General features: G+C 41.3%; 1 protein-coding gene and 1 long non-coding RNA gene across 6 annotated transcripts; one reads left to right on the top strand and one right to left on the bottom strand.

Annotated features, from left to right (window-relative positions):
• Nucleotides 1-342: 342 nt before the first annotated feature.
• Nucleotides 343-7,163, top strand: LOC114605256 (uncharacterized). Its single transcript, XR_003708539.2, has 3 exons — nt 343-511; nt 4,783-4,925; nt 7,037-7,163. It is a non-coding gene; the product is annotated as an uncharacterized LOC114605256 (long non-coding RNA).
• On the bottom strand, nt 2,193-27,324 carry NUP107 (nucleoporin 107). 5 transcript variants are annotated; one of them, XM_077934703.1, is made up of 28 exons: nt 27,021-27,324; nt 24,852-24,931; nt 23,826-23,937; nt 23,426-23,541; nt 21,531-21,663; nt 20,521-20,624; nt 19,636-19,763; nt 18,647-18,695; nt 18,235-18,306; nt 17,404-17,492; nt 16,747-16,825; nt 15,569-15,682; nt 14,281-14,371; nt 13,211-13,287; nt 12,471-12,530; nt 11,537-11,682; nt 11,388-11,436; nt 10,529-10,598; nt 10,158-10,276; nt 7,511-7,549; nt 7,015-7,165; nt 6,354-6,460; nt 5,442-5,544; nt 5,187-5,347; nt 4,762-4,887; nt 4,148-4,261; nt 3,344-3,511; nt 2,193-2,554 (listed from the first exon to the last, which is right to left on the bottom strand). In XM_077934703.1, the coding sequence occupies exons 2-28, from the start codon at nt 24,927-24,929 to the stop codon at nt 2,447-2,449; spliced, it is 2,763 nt and encodes a 920-aa protein (XP_077790829.1). In that variant the 5' UTR covers nt 24,930-24,931; nt 27,021-27,324; the 3' UTR covers nt 2,193-2,446. The 5 variants fall into 5 exon arrangements, with proteins under 5 accessions (XP_077790829.1, XP_028602097.2, XP_077790830.1 ...); XM_028746264.2 differs by having other exon boundaries at nt 23,826-23,918; XM_077934704.1 differs by lacking the exon at nt 27,021-27,324 and adding an exon at nt 26,589-26,791.
• Between the last annotated feature and the right edge of the window lie 405 nt (nt 27,325-27,729).

Below are 27,729 nucleotides of genomic sequence, written 5' to 3'. Positions count from 1 at the left end.
AAAATTCCCTTGTTCCGAATAGGATTCCTCGCAAGAAAAGGGAAAAGTTGACAGCTATGCGCCTGTGCCGAATTGCGAACCCGCCTCGAAAAATTCGAGCGGGACCGTTGCCGCCCCTGAGGTGAACTCGCGCGTTCGAACGACGTTTCGAACGCCACTCCCTTAACGGCTGTTTAACGGCCACGCGCTGCAGAAGGCGCCTTAACGCAGCCCTGTTGTGCCGCAGTTGCTGGCTCTCGGGCAAAGGAGTTAACGGGACGACTGAAAACCGTTGGGCAACGGAAAAATAACGGCTCCTTCCCCGTTTGACAGCGTAGCCAGCAAAGGTGGTGCATGGCTGAAACTCTTTAAGATGTATTTGTTATTTTATAGCGGCCTTCCAGATAAACCCCCCACCCCAAACTCCCATCCGTCCTGACCATTGGGAGTTGGATGTCCAAAAGAAGCTGGAGGGTTTCAAGTTGACAAGTTGCTTCAGGCATTGCAGAATCTTTCAGCTCCAGGCAATGGGGTAAGAGACAAAATACTGGAGCATTTCCATGGGCTGAATTGCCAAGAACGATTTGGAAGGGCACAGGTCCATATCAGGGTGTTGTTTTTTAATATATATATATTTACTTAAATATATATATATTTACCTATACTTAAATAGGTCTGACTCTTTTGTTTCCAAACTGATAGGCACTCAACTACTCAAGGTCATTATTAGAGGGATTACTGAAGAAATACCAAAATTTGAGGGTGAGCTAAAGCCGCCTCATAAATGATACTTTTGACTTACAATAATACAAGTTGCCTGCATAAATATACACACTCACTGGCACCTACCAGTCATTTTGTGTTTATAAGGAGACTTGTAAGCAAGGAGGTTTGTGAACTAGAAAAACAATGGGTGTTTTTTTACTACAATAGATTTTGTCATATCCTTATCCCTGTCTGGAGGAAAATGTGAGATACAAATAAACATAACAGTATTCTAGTAGAGTCCATGTTGTTTACATTATCACATGGAATTATGTTTGCCTGTAGTTGCTCAGTTGGTAGAGCATGAGATTCCTAATCTCAGGGTCATGGGTTTGAGCCCCACACTGGGCAAAAAGATTCCTGCATTGTAGGAGGTTAGACTAGATGACTCTTAGGGTCCCTTCCAACGTACAGTTCTATGAGTCTATGAATTAACAGTGTGAGGTGTGTTAATGTGAATTTATATAGTTTATCTCTGTAGATCATGGCATAAGTATAAGGTTGACATAATTCTAATATGACATGAGACCTTCCATGATGAGTTTTAGTGACCGTGGAACAAGCCTGAGTCCAGCTCCCTACTGAAAGGCATTCAGGAATATCCTGAGTTCACACACATCTGACTTAAGGATTAACACATGCAAATTTAGTTGTCAAGTACAGGATACTCACCTCAATGAGACTGTGGACAGAGATGGTCAGGTTCAAATAATGGTTTACTATCAAAAGCCTTTCGCCCTTTTGTTAAGCAAACAGGATGGACAGTTTAAACCATTTCTCACCAATTATGGAAATTGTAGGAACCACTCATTTCACAGCCCCCTCCTTTCCCCACCAGCAGCAAATAGACCCCCACAAGGCACTCCAGGGGCAGGGCCTAAGGACTGAGCCACTTCAGGATCTTGACAGCACTGGGCCAAAGTGCTATGCCAGCTCCAAGCTGGTGTGCCTGCCTCCTCACCTTCTTTCCCAGCTAGCATGCTTGGCAGGGCTGCCAATATGGTGCTCCAAGCTCCAGTTAGCCCCACTGGGGAGTGGTGTGAGCTAGGGTTGCACCCTAAATTTTCAATCTGTCCTTGCAATGGATTATGGGTACTTTTTCTTGATAATCAGAAATTCTGTCAAGTAAGTAGCCCGACACCAAGGCTGGAATCCCAGTGATGCTTGCATCCTAAGCCTCCATTGTTTTAAGCAGCAGTGTTTTATATAAATACATGTATATATCTGGAATGCTTCACTCTCACTTGAAAGTCACACAAAGCCTTTGGTTGTCAGGCTGAATATGGAGAAGGGCTTCTGTTCTGAGAAAAGGTGCACAGGCAACAGGATTTTACCTGGAAGACAGTAAGCTATACTCATGAACAGCTGTGAAGGTTCAACCATGTGATCTAGCAAACGAGGCATCTATTTATAGTGCATTTTGCACATTTATGTGCTAAAGATACGTATTTCATAGTAAACCAGTCATTTCAAATTTTATTGGAAAAAATACAAATGCCAAAACAGTTTGTCATTTTACATACATAGAAAGTCATTTTGCTAGTGTCAATGCACAGCAACATCTTTAAAACAAAATTTTTATGCCAAACTTTGTGGGTTGAATCAAAGGTTTCCTTCCCCTTTCACCTGGAGTATGAGAACCTTTGGGCCCAACCTTACATTTACTTGTGCCACCATTCAACATTATTTTTATAACCTAGAACTAAGACTGGATTTCATATCCAAGAGGATCAAGACCTTGATCCAAAAGCATGAGGGAAGACTCCCTTAGCTTCTGCAGCAGCTTCTGGAGTTCATCCTTAGAAAATACCTGAAGAGGAAGATAAGAATAACTTAAGGTTATAGATACAGATATCTTTGTAAGCATTTATTATATGAGGAAAAAAGGTAAGCAGTCTAACTACAGGAAAGCGTGATGGTATTTTATCTACAATAATCCTAAAACACGGGGCTGAGAATTTTAATTGAATTTAGTTCAGAAATGCTTTTTAAAAAGATACTCTCAAAAAAATATACAACCTGTGCATTCCCTGTGCATTCCCTGCCTAGAAAGTTGGCTTTCTCGAAAAACCCATTAAATTACATAGTCATAAGGACTGTTCACTCTCATGGGTGCTATACTGACTGAGACTGTCTGTTCCTTTATTCTGTTAGTGTACTAGTGTCCTGCATTATTCCAATTTATTTTGGAAGTGCTAAAAGAAAGCCCCCAAATAAACATATAGTGTTGTATCCAGTACTGTACCAGCAGGGTTCCACTAGTGCTATAAGACTTAGGTTGCCCTGCACCCCCTCCAGATTTGCTCCGAAAGGTCAACCAACTCTTCACAGCTAATTTTGAGGGTATGCAAATGTCTGGAGAGGAAGTTCTGTTATGCGCACCTAAGCTCCTTGTGCCAGCAGAGCTGCAGTGTTGGATGTGTGCCACACCCAATTTCTTCCCAGAAATTTTAAACACTACTTGATAATGTGACTAATGTATTGTGTGCTTTGGAATTTGACAAATACAGACAATAAGACAAAAGTGCTTGTTGCAGTGTGGATTCTTTCAGCTAAATAGGCAAGCAGAGTATTTAAAACTTAAAGCAAATGAACTTACCATGTAGAGTTTATGTCGATCTGATGAAATCAAGTCAGCAAGCCTTAGGTCTTCCTGATACTGTCTTGTGCTATGCAATACAGTATGAAGGAGGAAGCACATCATTGGCAAACAGAGTTTTCGCAGCATGATCATCTGATGGGTACGCTCAGGGTCATCTTCAGCACCCTTGGTAAGAAAGTGTGGAATAGTCTTAACCAGAAGTGTCAAATTCAGTTTTAACAAACAATCATATGGAAACTCAAAATTGAAACATCATAATGCTAAATCCTGCACCAACACAACTGTCATGGGAAGTTATCAGTGGCAACTAGTCATGAAGATTATATTATCTCCAGTATCAATGGCAGTATGCCTCTGAATACCAGTTGCTGGGAATCACAACCAAGACAGCGCTGTTGCGCTCATGTCCTGCTTGTGGGCTTCCCATAGGTAGATAATTGGTCACTGAGATAACAGAACTTTGGATGAGATAGGCCTTTGGTCTGACCCAACAGGGCTCTTCATATAGTCTTAGGATGCTGACCTCCAAAAACTAGCCAAATTAGAAGATACTGCAATAAGTCAAATTTACAGTTTGAGTAAAATATTAGCATTTTAAAACCATCTTGCAGTTATTTCTTAAATAAATGTTAAATATTCCTAGGTTTTCCACGGAACAAGCATTACCAAATCAGCAATCAAGCCTTAGGTAAACGAAAACTAAGCAACGGCACTGCAGCATGTTAGCCTGGGAAGCAATACTGCTAGCCTATTACTGGGTAGGGGCAGCTTCACAGTCTACTTCAAATATGTATGCACTACCTCTCTGACATCAACCATCCATCCTCCATCAACAAACAGTAAGACATTGTACATTTTTTCTTTCACATCAGCTGTAAGGGCATCCAGGAGACCTTTCCAAATACCATAGTCCATCTGAAAAAGAAAAGTTAAACTGAATCTTTCAAATCTTCATATCACACATTGTTTCTTCACCACAATGTATTGCATGCTTTTCCATTAAGTTAAGAATAAGCTCAGAATGGGAGTGTTCCAGCACAGGTTGTTCCAGACAGAGTAAGTGGTGCAGCTGACATTCTACCACACCGCACAATTTTAACAGTTTGCCTCTCTTCTGCAAAAGAGCAGCAGATTGCTGGTTATTTAACTGCAGTTGTCAATGTGGAGTTAAATTTGCCAATGAAGTGGAACCCAGAGTTTTGTCTTACCCGCTTGTTAATGATATTATGAACTGGGTCTATTCAGTTCAATTTGACGACTTCCATCAGTCCTAGCTGGCACAGCCGATCATTCAAGGTTGATATGAGTTGTCATCCAACATCTGGAGGGCATCACATATGTGATCTTGCTAGCACAGGGTTAGCCAATTGGCAAGATGGATGGATGGGAGAATTTTACTTTTCCTTTCTATTTACCTCATATTTCTTCTCCTTAAGTTCATAGGCAACTTCTTCAGTGAAACTTGCTTGTAAAAGCTGACCAGGCTTCTGTGGCACCGAGTTCATGTGTTTAAACCATTCATTGAAGGCTTCATGGGCTTCCTAAATTGGGTTGGAAATGTTTAGTCATTTTCATGTAGGTAAGTGTACACAGGTAGACATAGTAATGGGTTTGTTGACATCCTGATCCTTGACAGACTAATATTAAATATGCATTTGAAGACCACTGATTTAGAGAAGATGGGGCCCGGCTCTAGAATATTAGTGGTTTTTTTTTTAAAGGGTCCATATGCTTGAATAGAGTGCATTCCTCTCATGTCTGAGTAAGGTTAGCCCACACTCAACATATCTGCTTAGGAGGCAGGTATTCTAGGTACCTCTTTTTGGGACATATGTCTTACCAGGTAAGCTCTAATACATAAATGCTCTCTAATAGCATTGTCATCTTCAGCTGGAAGTGGACTATCCATTCCTTGCTCTTCCCATTGATTGTATATTTCTGCTATAGAGTCTTGTGGAATCTTTATAAACACATCCTTGGCTGCTTCATGTTTCTTTGATGCTGTATTTAAAGAGTATCAGTAAGTCATTTTCAGATTCATCATACTTCCTTAATATTTTCTCTAGTTTCAAACTGATGGCTAATATTGTAGTACCTAAGAATTTTCTCATTATAGCATTGCTTTGTTTTAGTGCTTCAGCCCTCTGAGCAGGATTGAATACCAGCCAGTCAATTACATCAATCTTCAGCTGATCTTCCTAGAAAAAAAAGTTCTCTATTCAGTATATATTGTAAACAAATTTACTAGTCAGCTTTTGAGGATACAAAACAAATTAAAGACAGTGGTCACAATCTAGAGAACTACATGACTAGCTTAGCATGGCAAGCAGAGCACTAGACCTATGCTTCTCTAACAGCAGATTTCCATCATTGCGACAAAATGCATTTAAATCTTCAGTGTTTCAAGAACAATTTGTGACTAAGGCATGGGTATTACAGTTCCAAGAAAAAGAGAAAGCTTTCTTTGACTTTCAAACACTCCTTGGTATGTCCAAAGTACCTCTCTGGGTGGTAACCACAGATTTCTTAATATAAAATCTAATAGTAAGTTACTTTCGTAGTAACTTTTCTATGGATGCCTATCAAAATCTTTACGTTCAAACAGTGGATGTGTTTGAAAAGTTAGCAGTTCACTATTAGTCAGCCTCACCCACAGTTCATTTGGAACATAACATTTGGGTAATCTTGGCACAAATAAGGTTTAAGTACTGGTGAAAGCCTCACAAATGTGTATTTTGGTGGACGGCATAAATTACAATTAAACGCTCTCAAGAATTGCAACATGAGAAAATAATCCCAACTCTCCCCTTTTACCATAGCTTTGGTCTGAATCCATGTCAATACTAATACTATGAGCAGTACTTGGCACATACTGCGGTCAACAGAATACAAGGGATACAATTTATTTTAGAATTATGAGTATCTCTTCCACAGCTGCTGATTCCCCCCTTCCAGTCTTCTCTATTTGGGGAAAAAGTGTAAAGAAACAGTTAGCACCACTGTTCACCTCTGTTGTGCCTGTATCAATTGCAAGATCATGATGAGTGAACTCGCTAGCATCTTTCTTGCGAATATTTTCAACAACCGTTTTAGTGATAGTTGCTACTTCCAGACCTTTAAATAAAAAAATATACAAGAGTTAGATATGAGGAAACAGGAGGAATTTATAGGAGGAAATTTTGGTTTTAAATAAATGTCACAAAAAGAAAAAAGAAGGGCACATCCACTGAGCAGGAGTACCAATAAGGATACATCAGCAATATTGATAAATATGCTCAGTTCGGTTAGATTGATATTTTTCAAGAACAAAGGGTTGTAGAAAATGGTGGTGAGAATTTCATAGCAGGGCAGAGTCTCTCTTTAAAAAAGTAAAACAAGTTTATGGGTGCTTCAAAACTAAATCCAATGCTCAACAAATTTAAAATTATTTATAGTTTTGTATTCAACTATTACTCAGAGCGGACCTGTGACTAACTTAGGTGTATTAATTTCATTTTGTGTACCTAGACTAAAAGTTAGTTGAATTCAATTGGTAGTTTACGACGACTGAAATACTGCAACTTGGACATAGCTGCTTAATAATACTTGCCCACTTAGAAGATGTAATTAAATGTTCCCCGGGAAAAGAGAATACCACTCCCAAATAAATCATTCACAAAATTTCTTACCTGCCTCCTTTGCTAACTCTAGGCAATGGTGACGTTGTTCTGTCTCCGTGACATCTTCCAAGAACGCAGCATACTGAGCAATAGCTACATCCTGAGGCAAGTGGCTGACATAAAATGCTATAAGATCTGTGTGCTTCTCACATATTAACCACTGCAGCATAAAAATAAATTTAAAAAGAAATTTGTTTTATTGCATTGCCAATTTATATTTCATTTGTGCACACGAGAGAAAATCAGAATAATTTATCTCTACATGTTTTTAAAAACTGATAATGCTTTTTTTTCTTTCAGCAGTTATTCTAATGACACTCTGCAGTAACGAAGACAATCTATAAGCTATTTGTATAAACAATGGTCATCCTTGTGAAGGTGTGTTAAAAATAGCCAAAATATTTCAGCAAATGGTTTGCTATTTGTGTTTCCATTTTAAGAAATGAAAACTGTTCTAGTAATTTTAGAGCTTATTGTAGATGATATATTGCATCTAAAGACTTACCTGAATGTAAGTTTTCAAAACGTCCACCGATACTTCCTCCTTAATGGAAAAAGTTACTAGGTTTAATAACATTACTTAAGAATGTCAATTAAATTTCCAAGTCACTGTTACCTTTCTATACTATCTGAAAACCGCTAGTTTCATCCAGGTCTCTTTAAGACCAATGACTGAGTCTAGATTGGAACCAAATGAGTTACAGTTGAGCATTGTCCGATGTCAGGCATTCCATAACAAGTGACACTATTTTTATCGTATGATATTTAATTATCAGTCATTCCATATTAATACCTCTGGGAAGGAGAATAGCTTTGCAGCATCAGCAAAAACTGGAAATTTGTTACATTACAACTGGAGTTTTATTATATTAACCTTGCACGTTTCAGGGATAGACAGAAAATGAAGACTATGAGGATACTGACGTTAACTCACAGACAAGAAAGGCTTTAGTTCTTTTATGGATATTTACTTGTACAACAGGACCTGATTTTCCCTTAATCAGCAGGTTACTCCCGCTGTAGAGGTACAGATATTGTTTGCTTACACAGAAATACATCTTTTTTACCATTCCCTCTTTATTCTATATCTACACAAAACGTTATGGGTTTCTTGCTTAGCCCAAACTTTACTTGAAAGGAAACCATTTACCGTATTTTTCGCACTATAGGACGCACTTTTTCCCCTCCAAAAATGAAGGGGAAATGTGTGTGCGTCCTATGGTGCGAATGCAGGCTTTTGCTGAAGCCTGGAGAGCGAGAGGGGTCCGTGCGCACCGACCCCTCTCGCTCTCCAGGCTTCAGGAAGCTATCCCAAGTCTTGCAAGCCCGGCGGGATGTCCCGCGGGCTCGCAAGGCTTGCGGGCAGCAGCCTGCACCCAAAAGCTGGGGACAGCGGGGAGGCGCAGAGCCGCCACCCCGCTATTCCCCGACCTGATCTGGAGGCTGGCGGGGGGAGAAGCAAGCCTGCTTCTCCCCCCCCAGCCCCACAAGCTCGGGGGATAGGGGGATGGCGAAGCGCCGCCATCCCGCTATTCCCCGACCTGATCTGGAGGCTGGGGGTGGGAGGAGCAAGCCTGCTTCTCCCCCCCCCCCAGCCCCACAACCTCCAGATCAGGTCGGGAAATAGCGGGATGGCGGCGCTCCGCCATCCCGCTATTCCCCGACCTGATCTGGAGGCTGGGGGTGAGAGAAGCAAGCCTCAGGAGAGCCCCACCGCCAGCCCCACAAGCTCGGGGGACAGCGGGAGAGGCGCAGCGCGCCCTTCCCGCTGTCCCCCGACTTGGCTAGAAGGCTGGCGGGGGGAGAAGCCTGCTCCTCCCCGTTGCCAGCCCCGCAAACTCGGGGGACAGCGGGAGAGGCGCAGCGCGCCTTTCCCGCTGTCCCCCGACTTGTCTAGAAGGCTGGCGGGGGGAGAAGCCTGCTCCTCCCCGTCGCCAGCCCCGCAAACTCGGGAGACAGCGGCAGGGGCGCAGCGCGCCCTTCCCGCTGTCCCCCGACTTGGTTAGAAGGCTGGCCCAGCCCCGCAAACTCGGGGGACAGCGGGAGAGGCGCAGCGCGCCATCCCGCTGTCTCCCGACATGGTTTGGAGGCTGGCGGAAGGCTTCCTCCTCCCCCAGCCCCGCAAGCTCCCAGAGCGATGCCAAAGCTGCGCGCAGCTTCGGCATGGCTCTGGGTCCCGTTCTGGGGGAGGGGGAAGCTCGGGCTTCCCCGCCCCAGCCCCGCGCCTGGCGGGGGGGGGGGAATAAATTTTTTTGCCTTTATTTCCCCCCCCCAAATCTAGGTGCGTCCTATGGACCGGTGCGTCCAATAGTCCGAAAAATACGGTAACTAGACAAAAACAACTGACAAATTATGGTGGAAAAATACATATTGAAAATTATTCTTTATAGCATGCATGGGGAATCTCCAGCCCCAAGGCCAACTTGGCCCGTGAGGTCACCCCCTCCATGTTTGACATATCATCAGATGTAGAGCAGGGAAAGCCATGGCTACAAAGGAACAATGTGGAGCCTTCAAGTGCACTCCTGATTGTTCCTCTGCAAGTGGGGGCTTGCATTTGGTGTCAAATGCAAGTTTCCCTGGGACAGGGTCTCCTAAGTGGAGCTGATCCCTGCTGCAAGTAGGGGTTTGCATCCAGGACTTTAAATACAGAGCCAAATGTTAGCCTGCTGGGATTGTGAGCTCCTGATCAGAGCTGATGCGTGCAGCTGATCCATGCAAAGGAACAAAGAATTTTTGCAAAGCGTAATGTTTCACCTAATGTCAGATGAGCAACCTCATTCACCTGTCTAAGTAGCCTGCCAGCTCAATACAGTTCCCCATAAGTGCTTTATAGTCAAATATCAATTGCAATGTATAGGTGCTTTCTGTTGAAACAGTTCTCAGACTACTATTTTTAATTAAACTAGCATTACATGCCGAATATGGCATGCTTCTTTTTACTACTAGCAAAATGGGGAGGGGAAGAAGCCACTAAAGAATCACTAGCAAAAAGTTTTCTCTTTGTTGTGTTGCTCTGGTCTGTTTCCCTTCCCATCAAGCTCTTAAACCTAGCTTGGTAGCTGGAGAAAAAGAATTATTAGGTTGCACAAGTGAAAGGAGAGGAACTACCAGTTCTTTCCTATATTCCAGGCACCATTACAAGAACTTACTTTAGTCTGTAGTCCCAAATTGCGGAAAAATAAAATGAGATGTGTCATGAACCGAAGCAGGTGTCCTGGGAGCACATTTCTGTCTTTGGAGAGCCATTTGTTAAATTCTTCCATCAAACCTGAGAAAATAAGTTTCAATTCACCTTACCACTAATAAACAGATATTTGGGGGGGGGGGGCTTGCTGTGCTTTGCTTTAAATGGATAGTGTAAATCAGGGGTCACCACCCTTTTTGGACCTGCAGGCACACCTTAAATTTCAAGAAAGTGCTGTGGGCACTAATCATAAAACAGCTGCCATTGAGGCACAGCATAAGACAAAATTAGTGAAAGTTCAATTATTGCTGGAAAAAACACTCAAAGCAAACTTACCATCCACATCTCCCAGGATAATGAACTTCTGAATCACATGATAATGTTCTTGATGCTCTTCCAAAACTCTCTGAAAAGCAGTTTATAATTTGTGAAGACACACCATATATTCATAAAGATTCAGAAAACAAAAGAGGAAGTACTTCTTTGCAGAACACATGGTTAAATCTTTATTTTATTCACCTCCATTTTAAATAAAAACAAGGTAAAATAGAGAAGAAATAAATACAAAAGTAAAAAAACAAACCAATACAGAATAAAAAAGAAAAGCAGGGAGAAGATGACCTATTGGTAAGTTGCTGAAATAACCATCATCCTATTTTTAGAAAATATGAACATTAAGTTCTTATTTTCATCCAGAATGGATATACAGGAGGCAACCATTTTGTGCACATCTGATTGACGAGTGACTGTGATGTGCGCACTGGTTTTGGCACTGGAGTGGGGTGGGACAGGCTTATGCACAACTGCTGACAAGCGCAATGTCCCACAACACAAACTCCGCGCAAACAAGGAATTGCCTGTATTCTGAGGTTCAGGTACATCCAATATGCATGATCAACAAGCGATAGCCAAAAAAGGTAAGATTACTAGGGAAACACTTTCCTGAGACCTAGGTAAATTTCATAGTACAGAACTGCCTACAGACTTTTGGGCTAACTAACTATTTAGGTTTATGTTATAGGATTATATTTACTAATTAGGATTAAGACTGCACTCCCATATCTATTTACCAGGAAACAAGCCCCACTGAAGACAGAGGAATTTACTTCTGAGTAAACATATACAGGACTGCCTTGTAGAAGTGTACAATAAAAGAAAAAAGGTTTTCTCTCTTCTGATTAAGATTCAAAATTACCTTTTTATCTGTTGCTTGAAGTTCTTCAAACACCTTTTCTAAAGTCCAGCTTCAAAATATAAAGAAAAAAATACATTCAAACACGTAAGTGAAACGGCAATTAATTGAATATTAAATAATGGCTAATTAAGTAACAAATAATAACTTACTTTGTTTCTAAATACTCTCTGGGGAGGTCTTCTGTCTCCTCTGTGGTCATCACCGATGAACGGATTTCCTGTTCGACAAGTGTGTCCACCATGATCCTGAAATGTGCCCAAACTGTATCTTCCCAGGTGTCACAAACTGGAAGAAGCTTTAGGTTTGCAAAGGAAAATAGAGAGCCAAAATTAATAGTTCTGGAATAAGTATACAGTGGTACCTCTAGATACCAATGTGGTCCGTTCCTGAGCCCCGTTCGCATCTAGAGGTAAACGTAACTAGCGATGACACGTCTGCGCACGTCGCTTTTCGCTGCTTCTGCGCATGACGTCATTTTGAGTGTCTGCGCATGTGCAAATGGCGAAACCCGGAAATAACGCGCTCCGTTACGTCTGGGTTGTCGAGGAGCACAACTCGAACACACTCAACTCGAAGCATATTTAGCCCAGGTATGACTGTATTAACAAAAGATGTGAGCTAGCCTGGATGCATTCAGATTTCAATGTAAGCCACTGCTTATTATGACAGAAACAAGCTGCATGCCAAGAAGCTTGTCATATCGCAATGCACGTGTGCTAGTCCCAACTTATGTTATTTATCTCTATATGAAATCATTAATAATGCTAAGAATTAATAGGAAATTCAAGAGAACTGTATTCAAAATGTCATTAAAATGTTAAGAGTTTTTGAGTACAAATAAAGGCTAGACTAGCTTGTTTGCCTGCTACTGCAAGCAAGCACAAACTTAGCTGTAGTAAATTCCGAGCACCATCTTCTGGTGTAAAAGGAAGGAATCTACCCTATTTGTGAAGCCCTGAAAGTCCCAAAAGCACACTATACTTTTTAGAGTTTCCCAGTCACAGCAGCCTATGTGTTGGCCATTCTCCGTCTATTCTGCTAAGCTGTCACAATAAGATGTTATTTTATTAATATATATCATACCTGTTTGAGGTTTCCACTGAGTGCTGCATAGATTGCTCTCTCGTATTTGTCAAACTGTTCCTAAAATTGTTCAAAAATATTTATTTGTGATCATTATATTTTGTTTATAGCTATTTAAGAAATGTACCAAACACTAATTAACTCAATCATGATACTCAGTATCTTCTGAAAGGTTCAGAGAACAGTTAGTAATATAGCATTAGTTAGTTAATCAAATACATAAGCCACCACCAGTATACTTAATTCAGCACCTAATACAGGAACCATTAACTTCAATAGGTCTACTCCGAGTAGGACTAGCATTGGCTACCACTCCGTCTCCAGTTCCTTATTTGTTAAAAAATTAACAATTTCTATTAATATCAATTGATTAGCTATTGCATAAAATACTATTTACCTTCAGGTCTGTTTAAGCCAAGCTAATGTTATGGTTAGAAATTTAGTGGCAATAGATTATATCCAGCAACAGTAAGACTTCCACCAATGATATAGAATAGGAAGCAATTTTCAGTTATTCATCCTTCAGCTGCCACAAAACTGCCCAGATCTGCTGCAGAGGGTTGCGGTAACATCCAGAACAGTTTTAGGGAGATGTGGGCAACTGCAGAGGGAATAGTTGGAAATTGCTTTCCTTTCTGTTCAGCTGAGAGACACTGTTGGATACAATCCAATATCTACTGAAAGTCAATGACAGAAAAAAAATCCTTAAACAGAATCTATTACAACTACATGCTTCTTACCTTTTCTGCCAGTCTCCAGCAGCTTAGTTTCCAAATACATCTGTATGGATTCCCTTCTACAGGTTCCAGCTCTGTTCCTATGTGTAGAGAGTAATTTTATATGTGGTTAATACAGCAACTTAGGAGAACTGTACTGTCCAGCAAAAGATCCACTTTCAGTTTTTCTGAAACTTTCCTCAAAGAGCAATCAAGATGCTGAAGGCTATCTAATCTGATAAGCAAAGCAGTCTCACTATCTTACTACAGCTACGTTCAAGTAAGAACAAAGGGTACATCTAAATGAGAATGCCGATAGAGAAGAAACGCTGGTAATGAATCGTGCATGGGCTCTATTAGACAATTTACTGCAGCATCCTCAAGCCTTTCAACTGGTGACAAGAGCAAGCCAGCAGTTCAAGTTGGGAGTTAACTCGTTTCTTAGCAAGAGCACAATCTGCACAGACTTGGCAGTGTATCGACTAATAAGCACAGCAGCTCATCCCCGGTAGGTCTTCTTCCCATAGATCAGTTGCCAAGACAGAAAGTCCCCACCTCTCCAGAGTTTTTCCCAAGCAATTGGAGACTATATTTTGAAAAACAACAACGAACGAATTTCTATGCCCCACAAATAACCCAGAGATGCATTTTAAATAAAAGGACACATTCTACTCGTAAAAACATGCTGATTCTCGGACCATCTGTGGGCCGGATTTAGGTGATTGGGCTGGATCTGGCCCCCGGGCCTTAGGTTGCCTATCCATTATAGCTCCTCCAAACAATGATTTAGAAGTCTGAACGTAGCCTGTTCCTGGATATCAAGATCTACCTGTTGTTATGCATATTCTATCCAATCTGGACCCTTATTCCAAAGAAAATACCTAGGCAGGGATTATAGCTAAGACTTTACAAGCTTATCCTATCCTCTTTTTGCTAGATGGACCCTAACCACTTCATCAAATTTTCACTAAATTTGATGGTGTGCATCTTCAGATGGTTCCAGAATAAATCTTTGAAAAGACAGGTAAAATGAACAAATGTGCACACAGGGCCATGTATCTTTTTTCCAGTTTTTGTGTGTCTCATTTAAGTACCTCCGTTCACATTAGGATCATGGTACAGCTTCCACCCTTCAAGCGTTGCAGCTCTCCAAGCCTGTCCACATCTTTTGCACAATCGTTGGGCCTATAAAGTAAGCAAAGGAGTGGGCGAGTTTTGAGAGAAACACATTTACCGTATTTTTCCATGTATAAGACACCCCAATGTATAAGGAAACCCCTATTTTGTTTTAACCGAAAATTAAGTTGTTTAGCTTTTTTGGGGGGTGGGGGAGGTTAGTTCCACCAATCGCACACCTGCCTGCCCAACCACTTGCCACAGCCACTGCTGATCGTACACCTTGCCACAGCCACCAATTGCCTGCCTGCCTTGCCACAGCTGCCAATCACCTGCCCAATTGTCGCTGCCAATCTCCTGCTTGCTGCTGCCATTAATTGCACATCCCCCCCTCTGCATTCGCTATCCATGTATAAGACTACACCCAATTTGTGCCTTTTTTTTAGCAGACAGCATTGTCTTATACTTGGAAAAATATGGTGCATTCCTATCATGTTAAAACCACATGACATGCAAGGACCTGATTATTGTGATGATAGTGACAATGATACTACTACTACTACTACTACTACTACTACTACTACTACTAATAATAATAATAATAATGCCATAGTGCATCTCCAGTCCCTTGAATGAATGTTCCTGTTCAGGGTTCCAGCCACCCTAGATCAGGAGCCCTGAAGTGCTCTTTAGGGCTTAGAAGGATAGTTCAAACAAACCAGGATCAAACCTTGGCTTCAGATCTTGTTTTGCTAACCTACACTTAGAATAAACTACAGTTTCCTAAATTAAGATGTAATAGGAAACTGAGATCAACTTGAAGTTAAAACCAGAAACTTTCAGTCTCCTTCCTTCATGTATGGTGATGTGGGGAACTCAAGTTCTATGGCTTTTCTTATAAAATAGCGCACACACATACACATATATGTGGGTGTGTTTGTAGAACTTTGTGAAGTCAATTTCAGCATTCAAGCAAACAAGCATGTGAAGATAGATAAAGTCTTTTTTGCAACTATTGTTTGTGATTCTATTCTCAAACTTAATAACATAATCCATACTTATTTTCTCGTTTATGTAGTTTATGGTACCTAATAGCATTTTATGGACCAAAGATCTATGTACAAATATGCCCATTCTGCAGAGGTTCCGCTAGATGCATGCAAGCATTTATAAACTGTATGTGTGCATGTGCATGCATGTGTACCCAATGACTTACACACACCTGTTCCCCACCCCTTTAAGTAAATGGAAATGCATTTCTTTTACCTCATCCGTCATTCCAGCTCTAATGAGAGTGAAAAGGAACTTAAGCAACCGTGCATCATCTTCCCGATCCAAATCATCAAGTGGCATTTTCTGCCTTATCGGAGCATCTGGGTCCTAAATAGAAAAACTGCACTGATTCTTTTGAATTGCAAAAGCACATTTCTCCCTGCATATTGCTTTTAAGCTAAGTCATTGAAAAGGACAGTAGGTTCCTATTGGAGGCTGTTCTGTTTCCCATTTCCAGAGGGACAACAGTGTTAGTCTCTGCCAGCAAAAACAACAAGACCACTAGATTTACCATGGCGTAAGCTTTTGTGAGCTAGTACATTTCATCAAATGTAAAGATTTGTATTAAAACATTATAGGCTACCTTGACTTGTTACATTTCTGGATTATCAACCAGAGTATATCTACTCTTGTTTTGGTTTTATTAATTAATTGCCTAACTCTGCATAAAATAGTTGCACAGTAAAATCTCATATGAGGAGACATAGGGTGGACCATAGTTTGATAAAGTAGAGAAGTATATTTCCAGTTAAAAATATCTACCCTGAATACTGATGAATTTTCATCAAACAGAGAAAACTGCTAATTGTTCAACTAAGGTAGGGTAGAGGATCCTCTGGCATGTGGGCCAATCCTGGCCCACCAGGGGGTCTACTTTGGCCCACAAGACCATTTCCTCCAAACTAAGCCCAACTGCACATCTGCTGTCATTATTGGTGACCTCAGCTGATGGGCAGGAGGACAGGATTTAATCCTGCATTGCCTGCAAGATCCTCCATTGCACAGCTAAGAGAGCAGGATTTAATCCATGCTTATCAGTGGAATGGAGATTCCTGTGCAAAACCACCATTTGAAGCAGCTCTCACTCGCAAGCTACTTCAAATAGGTTTTTGAAAGGCCTGAAGATAGCCAAAGGCTCAAAGAGAATTGCAAGGGCTGTCGCAATGTCTTTTACAAGACTCCCTGCTTCACCTTGATCTTGGAAGCTTAAAAGGGAGTTGTGGGGAGACTTGGAATCTCATCCTGCTCCCCTTTTAAGTCTGAGATCAGGGACTGGGGCGGGGGGCTTGCAAAGCAAATATGGCCAACAAGGCAGATCCTGATAATAATCAAGGATCTAAAAAGATTCCCCATCCCTGATTTAACATCTGGAATTAGTAAACTGCACTTACTAATTCAGTCACTAGTGGCCTTGAGCTCCCAGAGAAAGTGTTTAATTGTCGCTGCTTCAAGATGTGCAGAGTATTCTCCCTGAAAACACAAGGCATATCATTACTTCAACAGCAATACATTCTAAAGTGAAATATTCTATTGTCAACACTATATATAATGCATTAAGGTTCTTTAACAAATTATATTTAATTAGTCCTGATTTTTTAAAAAAACATTAAGTGAGCTTTTTAAATTACAGCTGGTGAAAGTTGATGCAGTGTTTCAGCAGATCTGTTTTAGCAATTCTGTGGTGTAAGAATAATGCACAGCAATAATGTAAAGCGTAATTTTTATAAACCTTTTATGAGTTTAATAGATTTGTTAATACCTACCATATTTAAAATGAATTAAAGCCCAATATAAATAACAATTTTACATAAAGTTTATTCAACATGCTTTTTAGGAATCATCACAACACTGATATAGCAAAAAAAAAATGCAGTATTTCCATGTCTCTCATATTTAAAGAACAGGGATTGTGTCATGTAATAATTGTAAAAAAAACAAACCAAAAAAAATTCTTGAATCAATTGCTTGAGATGTTTATGTAGAATATGGTATAGAGAACCAACAGCATGCACATATCAAGAGTGATCAGTAGTTGGTCAATAACTTACCAATATACAGACTTTGCATAAAATTCAATATTATCAGAGAAGTCTCCAACTTCATCCTTGGCAATGCTCTCTAGCCAGTCTACCACCAACTGAAAATTAAACTAAACTTAACAATAATGTAAAACAAGACCTTCCCCCAATTTCCACTTTGATTATGGGGTGGACAAAGATGCATCAGACCAACACTGTGCAGGGTCCTCTAAATTCTATGGCATTTACTCCCAAAGATGTAGTCATAGATTGCAACCTCTATCAAATGCTGCCCTTTCAAGCCTTATGAAGAGCAATAAAAAGTTTTCTTGCAACACATATGGGAAGTATCCCACTGGTGTTAAGGAGATTTGTTCCTAAATGCAGTGGAATCTTGGTTCTTGAACACCTTGGTACTCGAACATCTTGGCTCCCAAATGCCAAAAACCTGGAATTAAGTGTTCCGTTTTCGAATGTTTTTCGGAAGCTGAATGTCCAATGTGGCTGTCGGCTATTGTTTCCAGGGTGTCTGCGCCAATTGGAAGCTGTGCCTTGGTTTTCAAACGTTTCGGAAGTCGAACAGATTTCTGAAACTGATTATGTTCTAGAACCAAGGTAGCACTGTAAATGTATCTTAAATATAGATATTTTAAAAACAAGACAATCAGTTCTGACCTCTTGCAAGAGGGATGTGTTCTCCCTTGATGGCTTGTTGAACAAGGAGGGAGGGAGAGAAAAGTGGGTGGGCCCTTTTCTGATGCCCTAACCACCACTGGCATGTGCCCCCCCCCGACAGATTACTCCCAAGGGAATGGAGTGCTTGTAAGAAAACATGTTCCACATCCCTACTTTGTGTCATACCTGGCTTTGTCGAACCAATGAATCTCTCTGGAACAGACTGTTTATAACAGTCTTTTCACTAGCATTTATAGCCTAGGGAAGAACAAAACCTATCTTCAAATGACTGAAGCATGATTCATGATCAAAAATTATTTTCTATTTGAAACACTTTGAACACTTTAACCATATTTGACAATTATATGCTTAACTGATCGCTAAACAGTGCAGGTGCTTAATAGGATCCCCCCCACTCCAAGAACAAATATTGTTAAAGCTGATCCACATCAACTATGCTTTATGAAACTAAGAATACAATATGCTTTATTAGTTCTGTAGTTTTTATCTCTATTACATATTTTTAACAATGCGATACTAGGGTAAAAAGCAATGTGGGTAAGTTGTTCCTTAGTAGAAAAAGACTGACAAAACTTACTGCAAGGTCAAACATGGTTTCTTCTTCTAGAGCAGACTGTATCCTATCCCTGGATTTAAAGCAAAGAGAGAAAAAACAATACTGAGGATTAGCATCACATGTTATTCCTTAGCTACATATATCTCGTTGAAATCCGCAAGTACACATAGGGCACAATTCATACACAATGTCCAGGAGGGTCTGAGGACCCTATATCCCCTTCACCCCACTGGCACAGATACAGTGATAAGGAAATTGCAAGGTCTGTGTGCGCCTGCCATATCCCCATCCTGGTCTCCCTCCTTGTACCTTACAACTTGTATGTGCTCAAAGTTCTACTGAGGATTTTAAAGAGTTCCTATTGAGGATGCTGTTATAGTTCAGTTAGATTTTTTTTTTAAATATTGGACAATAGCCAAGGTTAGCCATACTCAGAGTAGGGACACTGAAATCAATGGACTTTAACTCCATTGATTTCAATGACTCTACTCCCAGTATGACTATATCACCCACTGTATTTGGATATATTCCAAAGTAAGTGACATTGTGTCATTCATTCAACTGCCACATCCTATATTGATTTGCTAATGTCTGCCAAGCACACTTTAACTAACCTAATCACTGGAGGCTCAGGTGGCTGACTTTTTTCAGTTCCAGCTGGTTCACCAGCTAGAACCCCTTGATCAGCACACCGGCTGTGGAAGCCTAAGGATACTCATGCAAAATCTTGCAGGAACTCGGATGGCCCTGTGAGATATTGCGAGAGCATCTCAAACCTGGCATGCTGAGCGGGCCTCTTTCCCTCAAGCAAGGCTAAGAGCAGACTTGGCACAAAAAGAGATTTTAAGCTCTGTCTAGCTTGGATTTAACTTCTGCAATTTTAGCCAGTCAGCCTTCAACCACATATGGCTGAAATCACACAAGTTAAATGTACATTAGGTGTGACTGTACTGCAAAGTAAATTTAAGCATTAAGGGGGAAAAACGCAAGCAGGCTTTCAGAAGAATTACCTGTAAATTGAGGATAATAGTCTCCAAGTTACCATCTCTTGCTTGAGAAGCCACAACACACTGGCAGTTTTTGAAAATTTCTGCTGCCCAGGAGTAGCTCGGTACACTATTTTTTGAAGAATGTTTACCTGGTATTTAAAAAAAACAACCAGCAGTTGGGTTATACCATCTTTTCTTCTCTCCCACAATATTTTATTCTTCATATAGTGGAATTTGTGTAGTGCTTTACAATAGAGGTTCGGAACTGGATCCAATCAATGGGTGACTTACATCTCTAAGAAGTTCAAAGGGGATTGCCACCTCCTTTGAAGGTGTGCCCCCAGCACTCTCTGTCAGCTGATTGGCACTGACAGGAAGCCCTGCTTGCAAAGGAACAACCAGGGGCTCACTTGAGGCTCCCTTTTGTTCCATTGTAGGTATGTCCATACCTGCCCCACACTATCAGGTATGGGGTAGGTGACCCTGCTTTATACAGCATAAGTAAAAACAAAGTAATTTCCTGCTGACAGTAAGAAGAATACAAGTAGAGAGGAAGAATGGAAGATGCACTGGTAATGGGATTAATGCAATCAAAGGCAGTTAAACAAATGTTGTAGTTAGGGACTAATACAATATGCTTATTGCTAAAGATGTTCAAATCTTCATCTTCAGCTACAAATCCCAAACTATTACATGAAACTGGTAAATTTGTAGCTTTATACAAAATGCGTCTGTACAGAAGCTATTTTTGAGAGCTCTCTGTACGAACTACAGGCACTCTCAACAGTAACCCTCTTTTCATATATACGGCAGTGACGTTGCCTGTACTACTCTATGCTTATTCACTGAGGGAAAATGATTTTCATTCAGCAAGTAACGAATACATAAAGGGACATAACAACATACCTGGTTATTGCAAGTATCTTCGTACTCATCTACAAGTTCAAAAATGGTAGTAGAAGTGTGTTTTAAAAGGGAATGTAGAAAATCAGAGTACATACTCCTCGTTGCTAGAAGAAGAAACGTGTTAATTAGAATAACCTACTTTAGAACAAGTCTAGATTGTAACAAGTTCACCTTTATTATATTTTTACACTCATAGTGCCTATGTTTTGTACATATATTAAAATTTATAAAAGAAGATTTTTAAAATAGCTGTACAATTAGCACAATGTTTCAAAGCACATTTGATAACACATTCTCCTTTGCAGATGTTCTTTAGAACAATAAAATGGAAGTACTGATGGGGTGAAACTGACATAATCGAATCATTCCTTAAAGCAGTGGTGGGGAACCTCAGCTCCCATCATCCCTGACCATTGACCATGCTGGTTGAGGCTGATGGGAGCTGGGAGTATAGCAGCACCTGGAGAGTCACAGGTTCTCCGTCTCTGACTTAAAGGAGGGAAAGTCAAACATTTAGACACAGGAAAAGAAATGTAGCTAAATAAATTCTCAGCACCACAATTCTGAAATCATGCGCCAAAAACAAACCCAGAACAATTGTACAAAAACAACATCAGGCCTGTGGAAATGTACAATGTGGTTTAACCAACTTCCTAAGATGTACCTATTTTATATATGACAGTTAGAGTAATAGTTATTATGGCTGTCCCCGGCCATGTCACGGTTCTTCCAAGATTATGATCTACTTAGAATCATGGAATTGTAGAGTTGGAAGGGACCCCTAGGATTATCTAGGCCAACACATTGCAATGCAGAAATCTTTTGTCCAACATGAGGCTTGAACCCATGACCCTGAGATTAAGAGTCTCATGTTCTACCAGCTGAGCTATCCCTTGGATGGGATGAAGAAAAACTAGACCAGCTACTTATCCTACAACAGGATACCTTATGCATTTAACAACAGGCATTGATGCCGTAACAGATAGCAAAGGCAAAAAGTGAGCTCTCACCTGCTTCCCCAGGATCATCCTCCTTCAACAGGACAGCACTCTTAGTGATATCTTCTGTACCACTGTACTCTAAATTTGTGAACATGATTGAATGTTGAGGGGAGAGTGAAGTTGTCCAGTCACTGTCATCTAACTAAAACACACAATATGATACACAGAATAAAAACCCTATTAATATCACTGCATTGTGTATCAATGATTTGTGAATTGTGATTGCTTATGTACATTTTTCTTCAGAAAGTAGTTCTAGCAAAATTGATGGCCTATTGCAACACAGGGGGTTGAAGTTGATTAATATGGATTTCCCTTCAATTTCAGTGTCAGCCATCTATTACTTATGGTGGAGTCCAATCCCCCTTTGCATTGAACTACGTGTGCTGACAGGGTAGAAGCAACACTCAGCTCAGCCCCATCAGCCTCTACCAGCCTTTGCCTGCAGTGATGCCAGCATCACTCTGCCATTGAAGAGCTCCTTGTTCCGCCTGCCAAGTGTGTGACTGGGTCAAATTGCTACCAGCCAAGTTCCTTGCCAGTGGAGAGCTCCAGGACAGCTCTGTTAAGCCCTGCCAGCCAACACCAAGAGTTTCGATTGCAGACTTAGTCAACAGCAAAAAAGACAATAATCACCATTGTAGCTATTGCAGTTTTCATGAAAATGTACTCTGGTTGAAATAGGGATGGGATGATTGAATGTAGGTGGTGATGATTGTTTTTTCCTTAAAAGAAAGGAGTCACCTGTAATCTCGTGTCTTGCTCCAACAAGGGAGTTTTACAAAACTGCACCCTACTGGTACATGACTCTCCTATGCATTCCTAGATTTCCTAATGATGTGAGAGGGAGAAAAGTTCCTTCTAGCCATTCAGTCTTCTACCCATCTAAACACTACATATTATCCTTAAAAAGTGTGCTGTCAAGGCAAGTTTTTATGACATACAAATTGACAGCAAATTATCAAGAAAGATGGTGAGAACCCAGCTTCAGTAGCAGTAGATCATTATCCCCACCTTCCATTTACATGAGGGCTGAAAACTTCTTACCTTAAAAGACTGACTAGATTTTGCAGCGTTCAATATGACAGCAGGGGAGACAGTGACAGACTAGCCCAAGAGCAGTAGCCAGTGCTACAAGCCTCTGATATCATAATCACATAATAGGGAGCAGTAGCCTCAGTAACAGTAGCTAAAGCAACAATCCAGTGATGTCACAATGATACAACAGGGAGCATTTTCTGTCTTTCTAGTTTCTGGACACATTGAAGAATATCTAAGCACTTAAAATAACCAATCTTAGCTGCTCTTCTCATCACTCCTTCTAATAGCAAACTCAGATGAGTGAATGCTGATGGTCAGAGCTGAAACGGGGCACTGAGAAATAAAAGGGAGGTAACAACATGTTTAGACTGAGTCCCAAGATTTGATAAAGTACAACTTAAAAAAACAAACTAAGGTGGCCAGTCCAGTGAAGAGTGAGCATGTTCAGTAGTCACAGAATATAGTGTGTCAATTGGGAAAGAAAAATGGAAGTTGTGGGATGAAAATTCCGTTCCCAGGAATGGCTGAAACCCTTAACAAGTACACATTTGTTAGGAGAGTATAACCATTTCTCTCCTAAGCATACTATATTATTTTTGATTCTCCAGATTAGAACTCTACTTACATTTTCACAGGTACCTCACTTTAGAAAGGACAAAAAAGAAAAATATTAACCTGCAATTTTAGGTACACAACTTGGGAGAACACCTCACTCAGTACAGTGGGACTTACTTCTGAAGAAACATGCACAAGATTTCATAGACTCAGAACTGCAGAATTGGAATTTGGCTGTTAAATGTTGCAAAAGTACCCAATGATGGGTGACTCTCAATGCTGCTCATTTGTACTTTGCATGTTCTTACCATAGACACATTTCCAAGGTGCCCAGGAGTATGCCCAAGATAAGAAGATTTTCCTCCTGTACCCATGATGGTAGACATATTCAGTTGATTCATGGAACTCCGACTCTGTGGAGTAACTGGAGAAAAATTGTTTTTAATTTTTTTAAAAAAAACAGGAACAGGAGCAAGACATGGTGAGGGGTGGGGTAGCCCCTTGCTGAAACTCAGCAGAGAGATGAAATAGTGAATAAAACTTCACCCTCTTACAGAAAACCAGTATCATGCTTAGTATTTAATGCTATTTTAATTAATTTTAACTATTTAGGAGTGAAAGGAATAGTGGATGTAAATAGTTAGAAGTATAGTAAATTTAAGTACTAAAGTGTACATCAAATAAGGCAATAGGTATAAAAGATCTTACAGGAGCGTGAAATCCGCCCCAGTCCTGGAGTCCTGGGGACTGTCAGTCCTCTTGTTGTCATGCCACTTGAACTGTCATCCAGAGAAGCAAGGACTAAGAAAATAGAATCAAGCTAAGAAAATAAGCTTCAAAGTTCTGCCTCAGTTTGCAGGTGTCCCTGGCCATCTTAAAGTATAAGTTCTTGTAAACAGTCTATGTCATTATTCCTTCAAATTCCATCTTTCCCAGGAAGCCTATTGCTTAAGTGCAGTTTTTCTACAAAAACAAATTGAATCAGGTGGAGGATATGCTGACAATTAACAGGATCAGAACACACATATGTGGGTAAATGTTACCTTTCCCACTCCTGCTGCAGTTCTGAGAAATATCTCATTTTCTGAAGCTGATACTCACTTTGGGTGTGAATTTTAATAGCTTCAAATCTTAAAGTGTTTTTCGCCTAGTCTTACTACATATTTGTCACAAAAAGTAACAAATCATGAAGCAAAATAATGGTCAAAATCATATTAAATTACTATGTGTAACAGAAAATAAATTATAAGTTACTCTGCACTGTCCTCAATTAACCTTTCTTTATATAGAAAAGGGATGCAGGTGGCGCTGTGGGTTAAACCACCGAGCCTAGGACTTGCTGAACAGAAGGTCGGTGGTTCGAATCCCTGCAACGGGGTGAGTTCCCGTTGCTCGGTCCCAGTTCCTGCCAACCTAGCAGTTCGAAAGCATGTCAAAGTGCGAGTAGATAAATAGGTACCGCTCTGGTGGGAAGGTAAACGGCGTTTCCGTGCGCTGCTCTGGTTTGTCAGAAGCAGCTTAGTCATGCTGGCCACATGACCCAGAAGCTGTACGCCGGCTCCCTCGGGCAATAAAGCGAGATGAGCGCCACAACCCCAGAGTCAGTCACGACTGGACCTAATGGTCAGGGGTCCCTTTACCTTTATATAAAAAAGACATTATCATTTAAAGAGATAATGTCTAGCTCACAAACCATATGAGTATGCTTTTAAGTAAAACAAAGGAAAAGGATACTAGAAACTTTTTTTTTAGAACTCTGCTTCCGAACTGGACGAGTTGCTTCTTGTGGAGTAGGCATATTTTGAAAATCATCCCTGAAAAGAATACAAACATCTAATGTTATTGAAGCTCCCAACGTGAGTCTGACTAAACTGCGGGAGGCAGTGGAAGACAGGAGTGCCTGGTGTGCTCTGGTCCGTGGGGTCACGAAGAGTCGGACACGACTAATCGACTAAACAACAACGTTATTTTATTTTAATTACTTCTAAATAATAAAAGTTTAAAGTGAACCTAAAATTTCATATTATAATTTGAAACAATAGACACTTCCAAAAATAATTGAACGAAATTGTTCTACAATACCTCATCTTCATGTGTGAAATCTGAAACTTTACATCTAATAAAGAAATATCCTCAACAGCAAAATTCTAGCAGTCAGCCAATTATAATAATCAGTCAGCTAATTATAATAACCAGATGCTGAAAAGAAAAGACTCTACTTGCACATTAGATAATTTCTGCCATCTTTGAACATTTAGGGGTGCATCAGTATTCACCAATCTCAGTATTCACCTAAGGTACTTTTCCTATACAGTTTACTAGCATTCTTTTCCCAATAGCTGCCAATCGAATGCCTCTGAAGGCTCACAAGCTGGGCATGAAGATGATGGTTTTCACTGTTATTTTCCACAGAATCATCTTGCATTCAGAGGCATACATCCACTAAACCTGGATTTTCTAATTACCTTTAATGGCTAAAATATGGATAAAGTCTTTTTTTTTTTTAAAGCAATCTTTAGGTTGTGGGCTTCACTGCACCTTGCAGTAATCAATTAATTATGTGTTCTGTGAAGAATACAACATGGTTTTGTGACACTGATAAAAAAATATGTTTTTCCTTTTCTCTCTGCGAACATGGGAAATTGTGGGGAGGAAGAAAAGCAATTTGAAGCACGGAAAAACTTTGCCTCCTATAAAAGGAATGGCTAATTTTTGGATGGGAAAATAATTTTTGAGATTTAGACTCCACCTCTCTACCTTGAACTAATTTTGGGGTGTCTCTTCTCTGTCTAGTCCAGCACCATAGCAATGGGCAGCCAAATGTCTCTGTGAAGCTTGCAACACAGAATGGTAGCAAGTCACCTCCAGCATCTGATACTCAGATGGCCAGGAGGCTCCATTTCACTTGGTCTGTGAAATTAAGGATAGGTGGTGGGAGTTTGCTTTGGTAAAGTGTGGTTAAGTGTCACGACAGAATGTGGTTATTTAGCTCCTTCAGCCTAAATGTATGGTACTAGGGTGGGTTACAAAAGACACGAGGTCATAACATAACGCATAACATCATAACATAAACATAACACAAACTAAAAGCAACAGTCTAATCAGATAGTAAAACTCAAATTGACGTTGAGTAAAACAAATAATTTGGCGAGACACCTAAATGATACTGACAAGACCGCCAGGCAAACCTGCCTAAGGAAGGCAAGGAGCCACCACTGAAATGGCCAAGTCATCTGCCTGCAGCACTTCAGAAAGTAGGACAGCCAGAGAAAGCTTCCAACATTTCAAGCACCTTGATGGAGGAGGAAGTAGTCCAAGAGATATGGGGTGGGATGGGGTCCCTAATCCATGGAGGTTTAGTGGGGTTTCTAACAACCTGACTTTGCGGGAGCCCCTCATCCTAAGCGCCCCACCTTAAAACCACCAAATGAGCATATGCGAACGGATGAAAAGTGGAACTGTGGGACTCACTGCCACAGGACGTGGTGGTTGACCATGAGCTTGGAGCGCTCTCAAGAGGGGATTAGGCAGCTTCATGGAGAACAAGGCTATCAGAAGGGGGACGGCGGTATTTATGTCAAAGGGCAGCTCAGGGAGGCTGCCCAATATTGCCCTCATGTTCCCTGTGGGAAACAGGAGGGCTGGGCTGGGCAGGCCGCTCCGTTGCCTGGCAACCTTCCGAGTGCCTATCAGCTGGCGCGCGAGGCTCAGCTAACGGCTCTCCTTCCCTCCCTCCCACACATCCAACGGCCAACGGACGCGCACGGGGACAAAGCCCACGCTCGCTGCAGGCTCCCCCCCCCCCCCCCCGGTTTCGCGAAGCGCCCGCGCAAGCGCACCGGCCGCACCAGGCAGAGAGAACACCTCTCGCCTCCCCTCCCCCGCTCCTCTCCCCTCGCGTACTCTGTCAAAGGAGCCGACTTGTCCATCTCGGAGGCGCGCGGCAGGCGGGTTGCCGCTTCTTGAGGCTTCCCGCTCCCCGGAAGCTCGTGATCCGGAGCAGGAAGTGGAAGAGTCAAGGCAATGAAAGCGGAGGGGGCGGGATTTGTGGCAACGCCTGTTTGAGGCGAGAAGCCGCCTGAGGCTCACACGGGCCTACATGTTTCCGAGGCAGAGAAGCCAAAGGGCAATGGAAGCCTGGCCTGCGGGGGCCGTCGCTTGGAGCTCTTCGTACAGAGAGGCAATGACTCTTCAAAATTTCTCACTCGGCATGCCGGCTTCCTGTAACGGTCGACACAGACAGGCTCCTGGGTAGGAAGGGCGCCGCCTGCCGTTGGGGAGGACCATTCCGATATAAACCCATTTCCCGACGGCAGGCGCTGAGCGGATGCCCGTGTAAGGTTTGGGACTGCAGAACTCGGCAAAAACCTCGGAACTGGGCATTATAATTTCGGATATATTAAAAGGACGAGGATGCAGAACGGATCCTTTCATTACATTTTACCACGGAAGTGACTGGGCTCTCTCAAGCAGAAAAGGAAATGGGTGTCTTGAGGTTTTTATTGGTTTTATAATAGCATCTATAGCTCTTACGAGTCTAGAGCAGGGTTTCCCAAACTTGGGTGTCCAGCCGTTTTTGGACTACAACTCCCATCATCCCTTGCTAGCTGGA

The sequence above is a fragment of the Podarcis muralis genome, chromosome 10, assembly GCF_964188315.1.
Source record: "Podarcis muralis chromosome 10, rPodMur119.hap1.1, whole genome shotgun sequence".
Classification (NCBI taxonomy): domain Eukaryota; kingdom Metazoa; phylum Chordata; class Lepidosauria; order Squamata; family Lacertidae; genus Podarcis; species Podarcis muralis.
The sequence above is the reverse complement of the archived record's forward strand: the minus strand, read 5'-3'. Positions and strand labels throughout refer to the sequence as shown.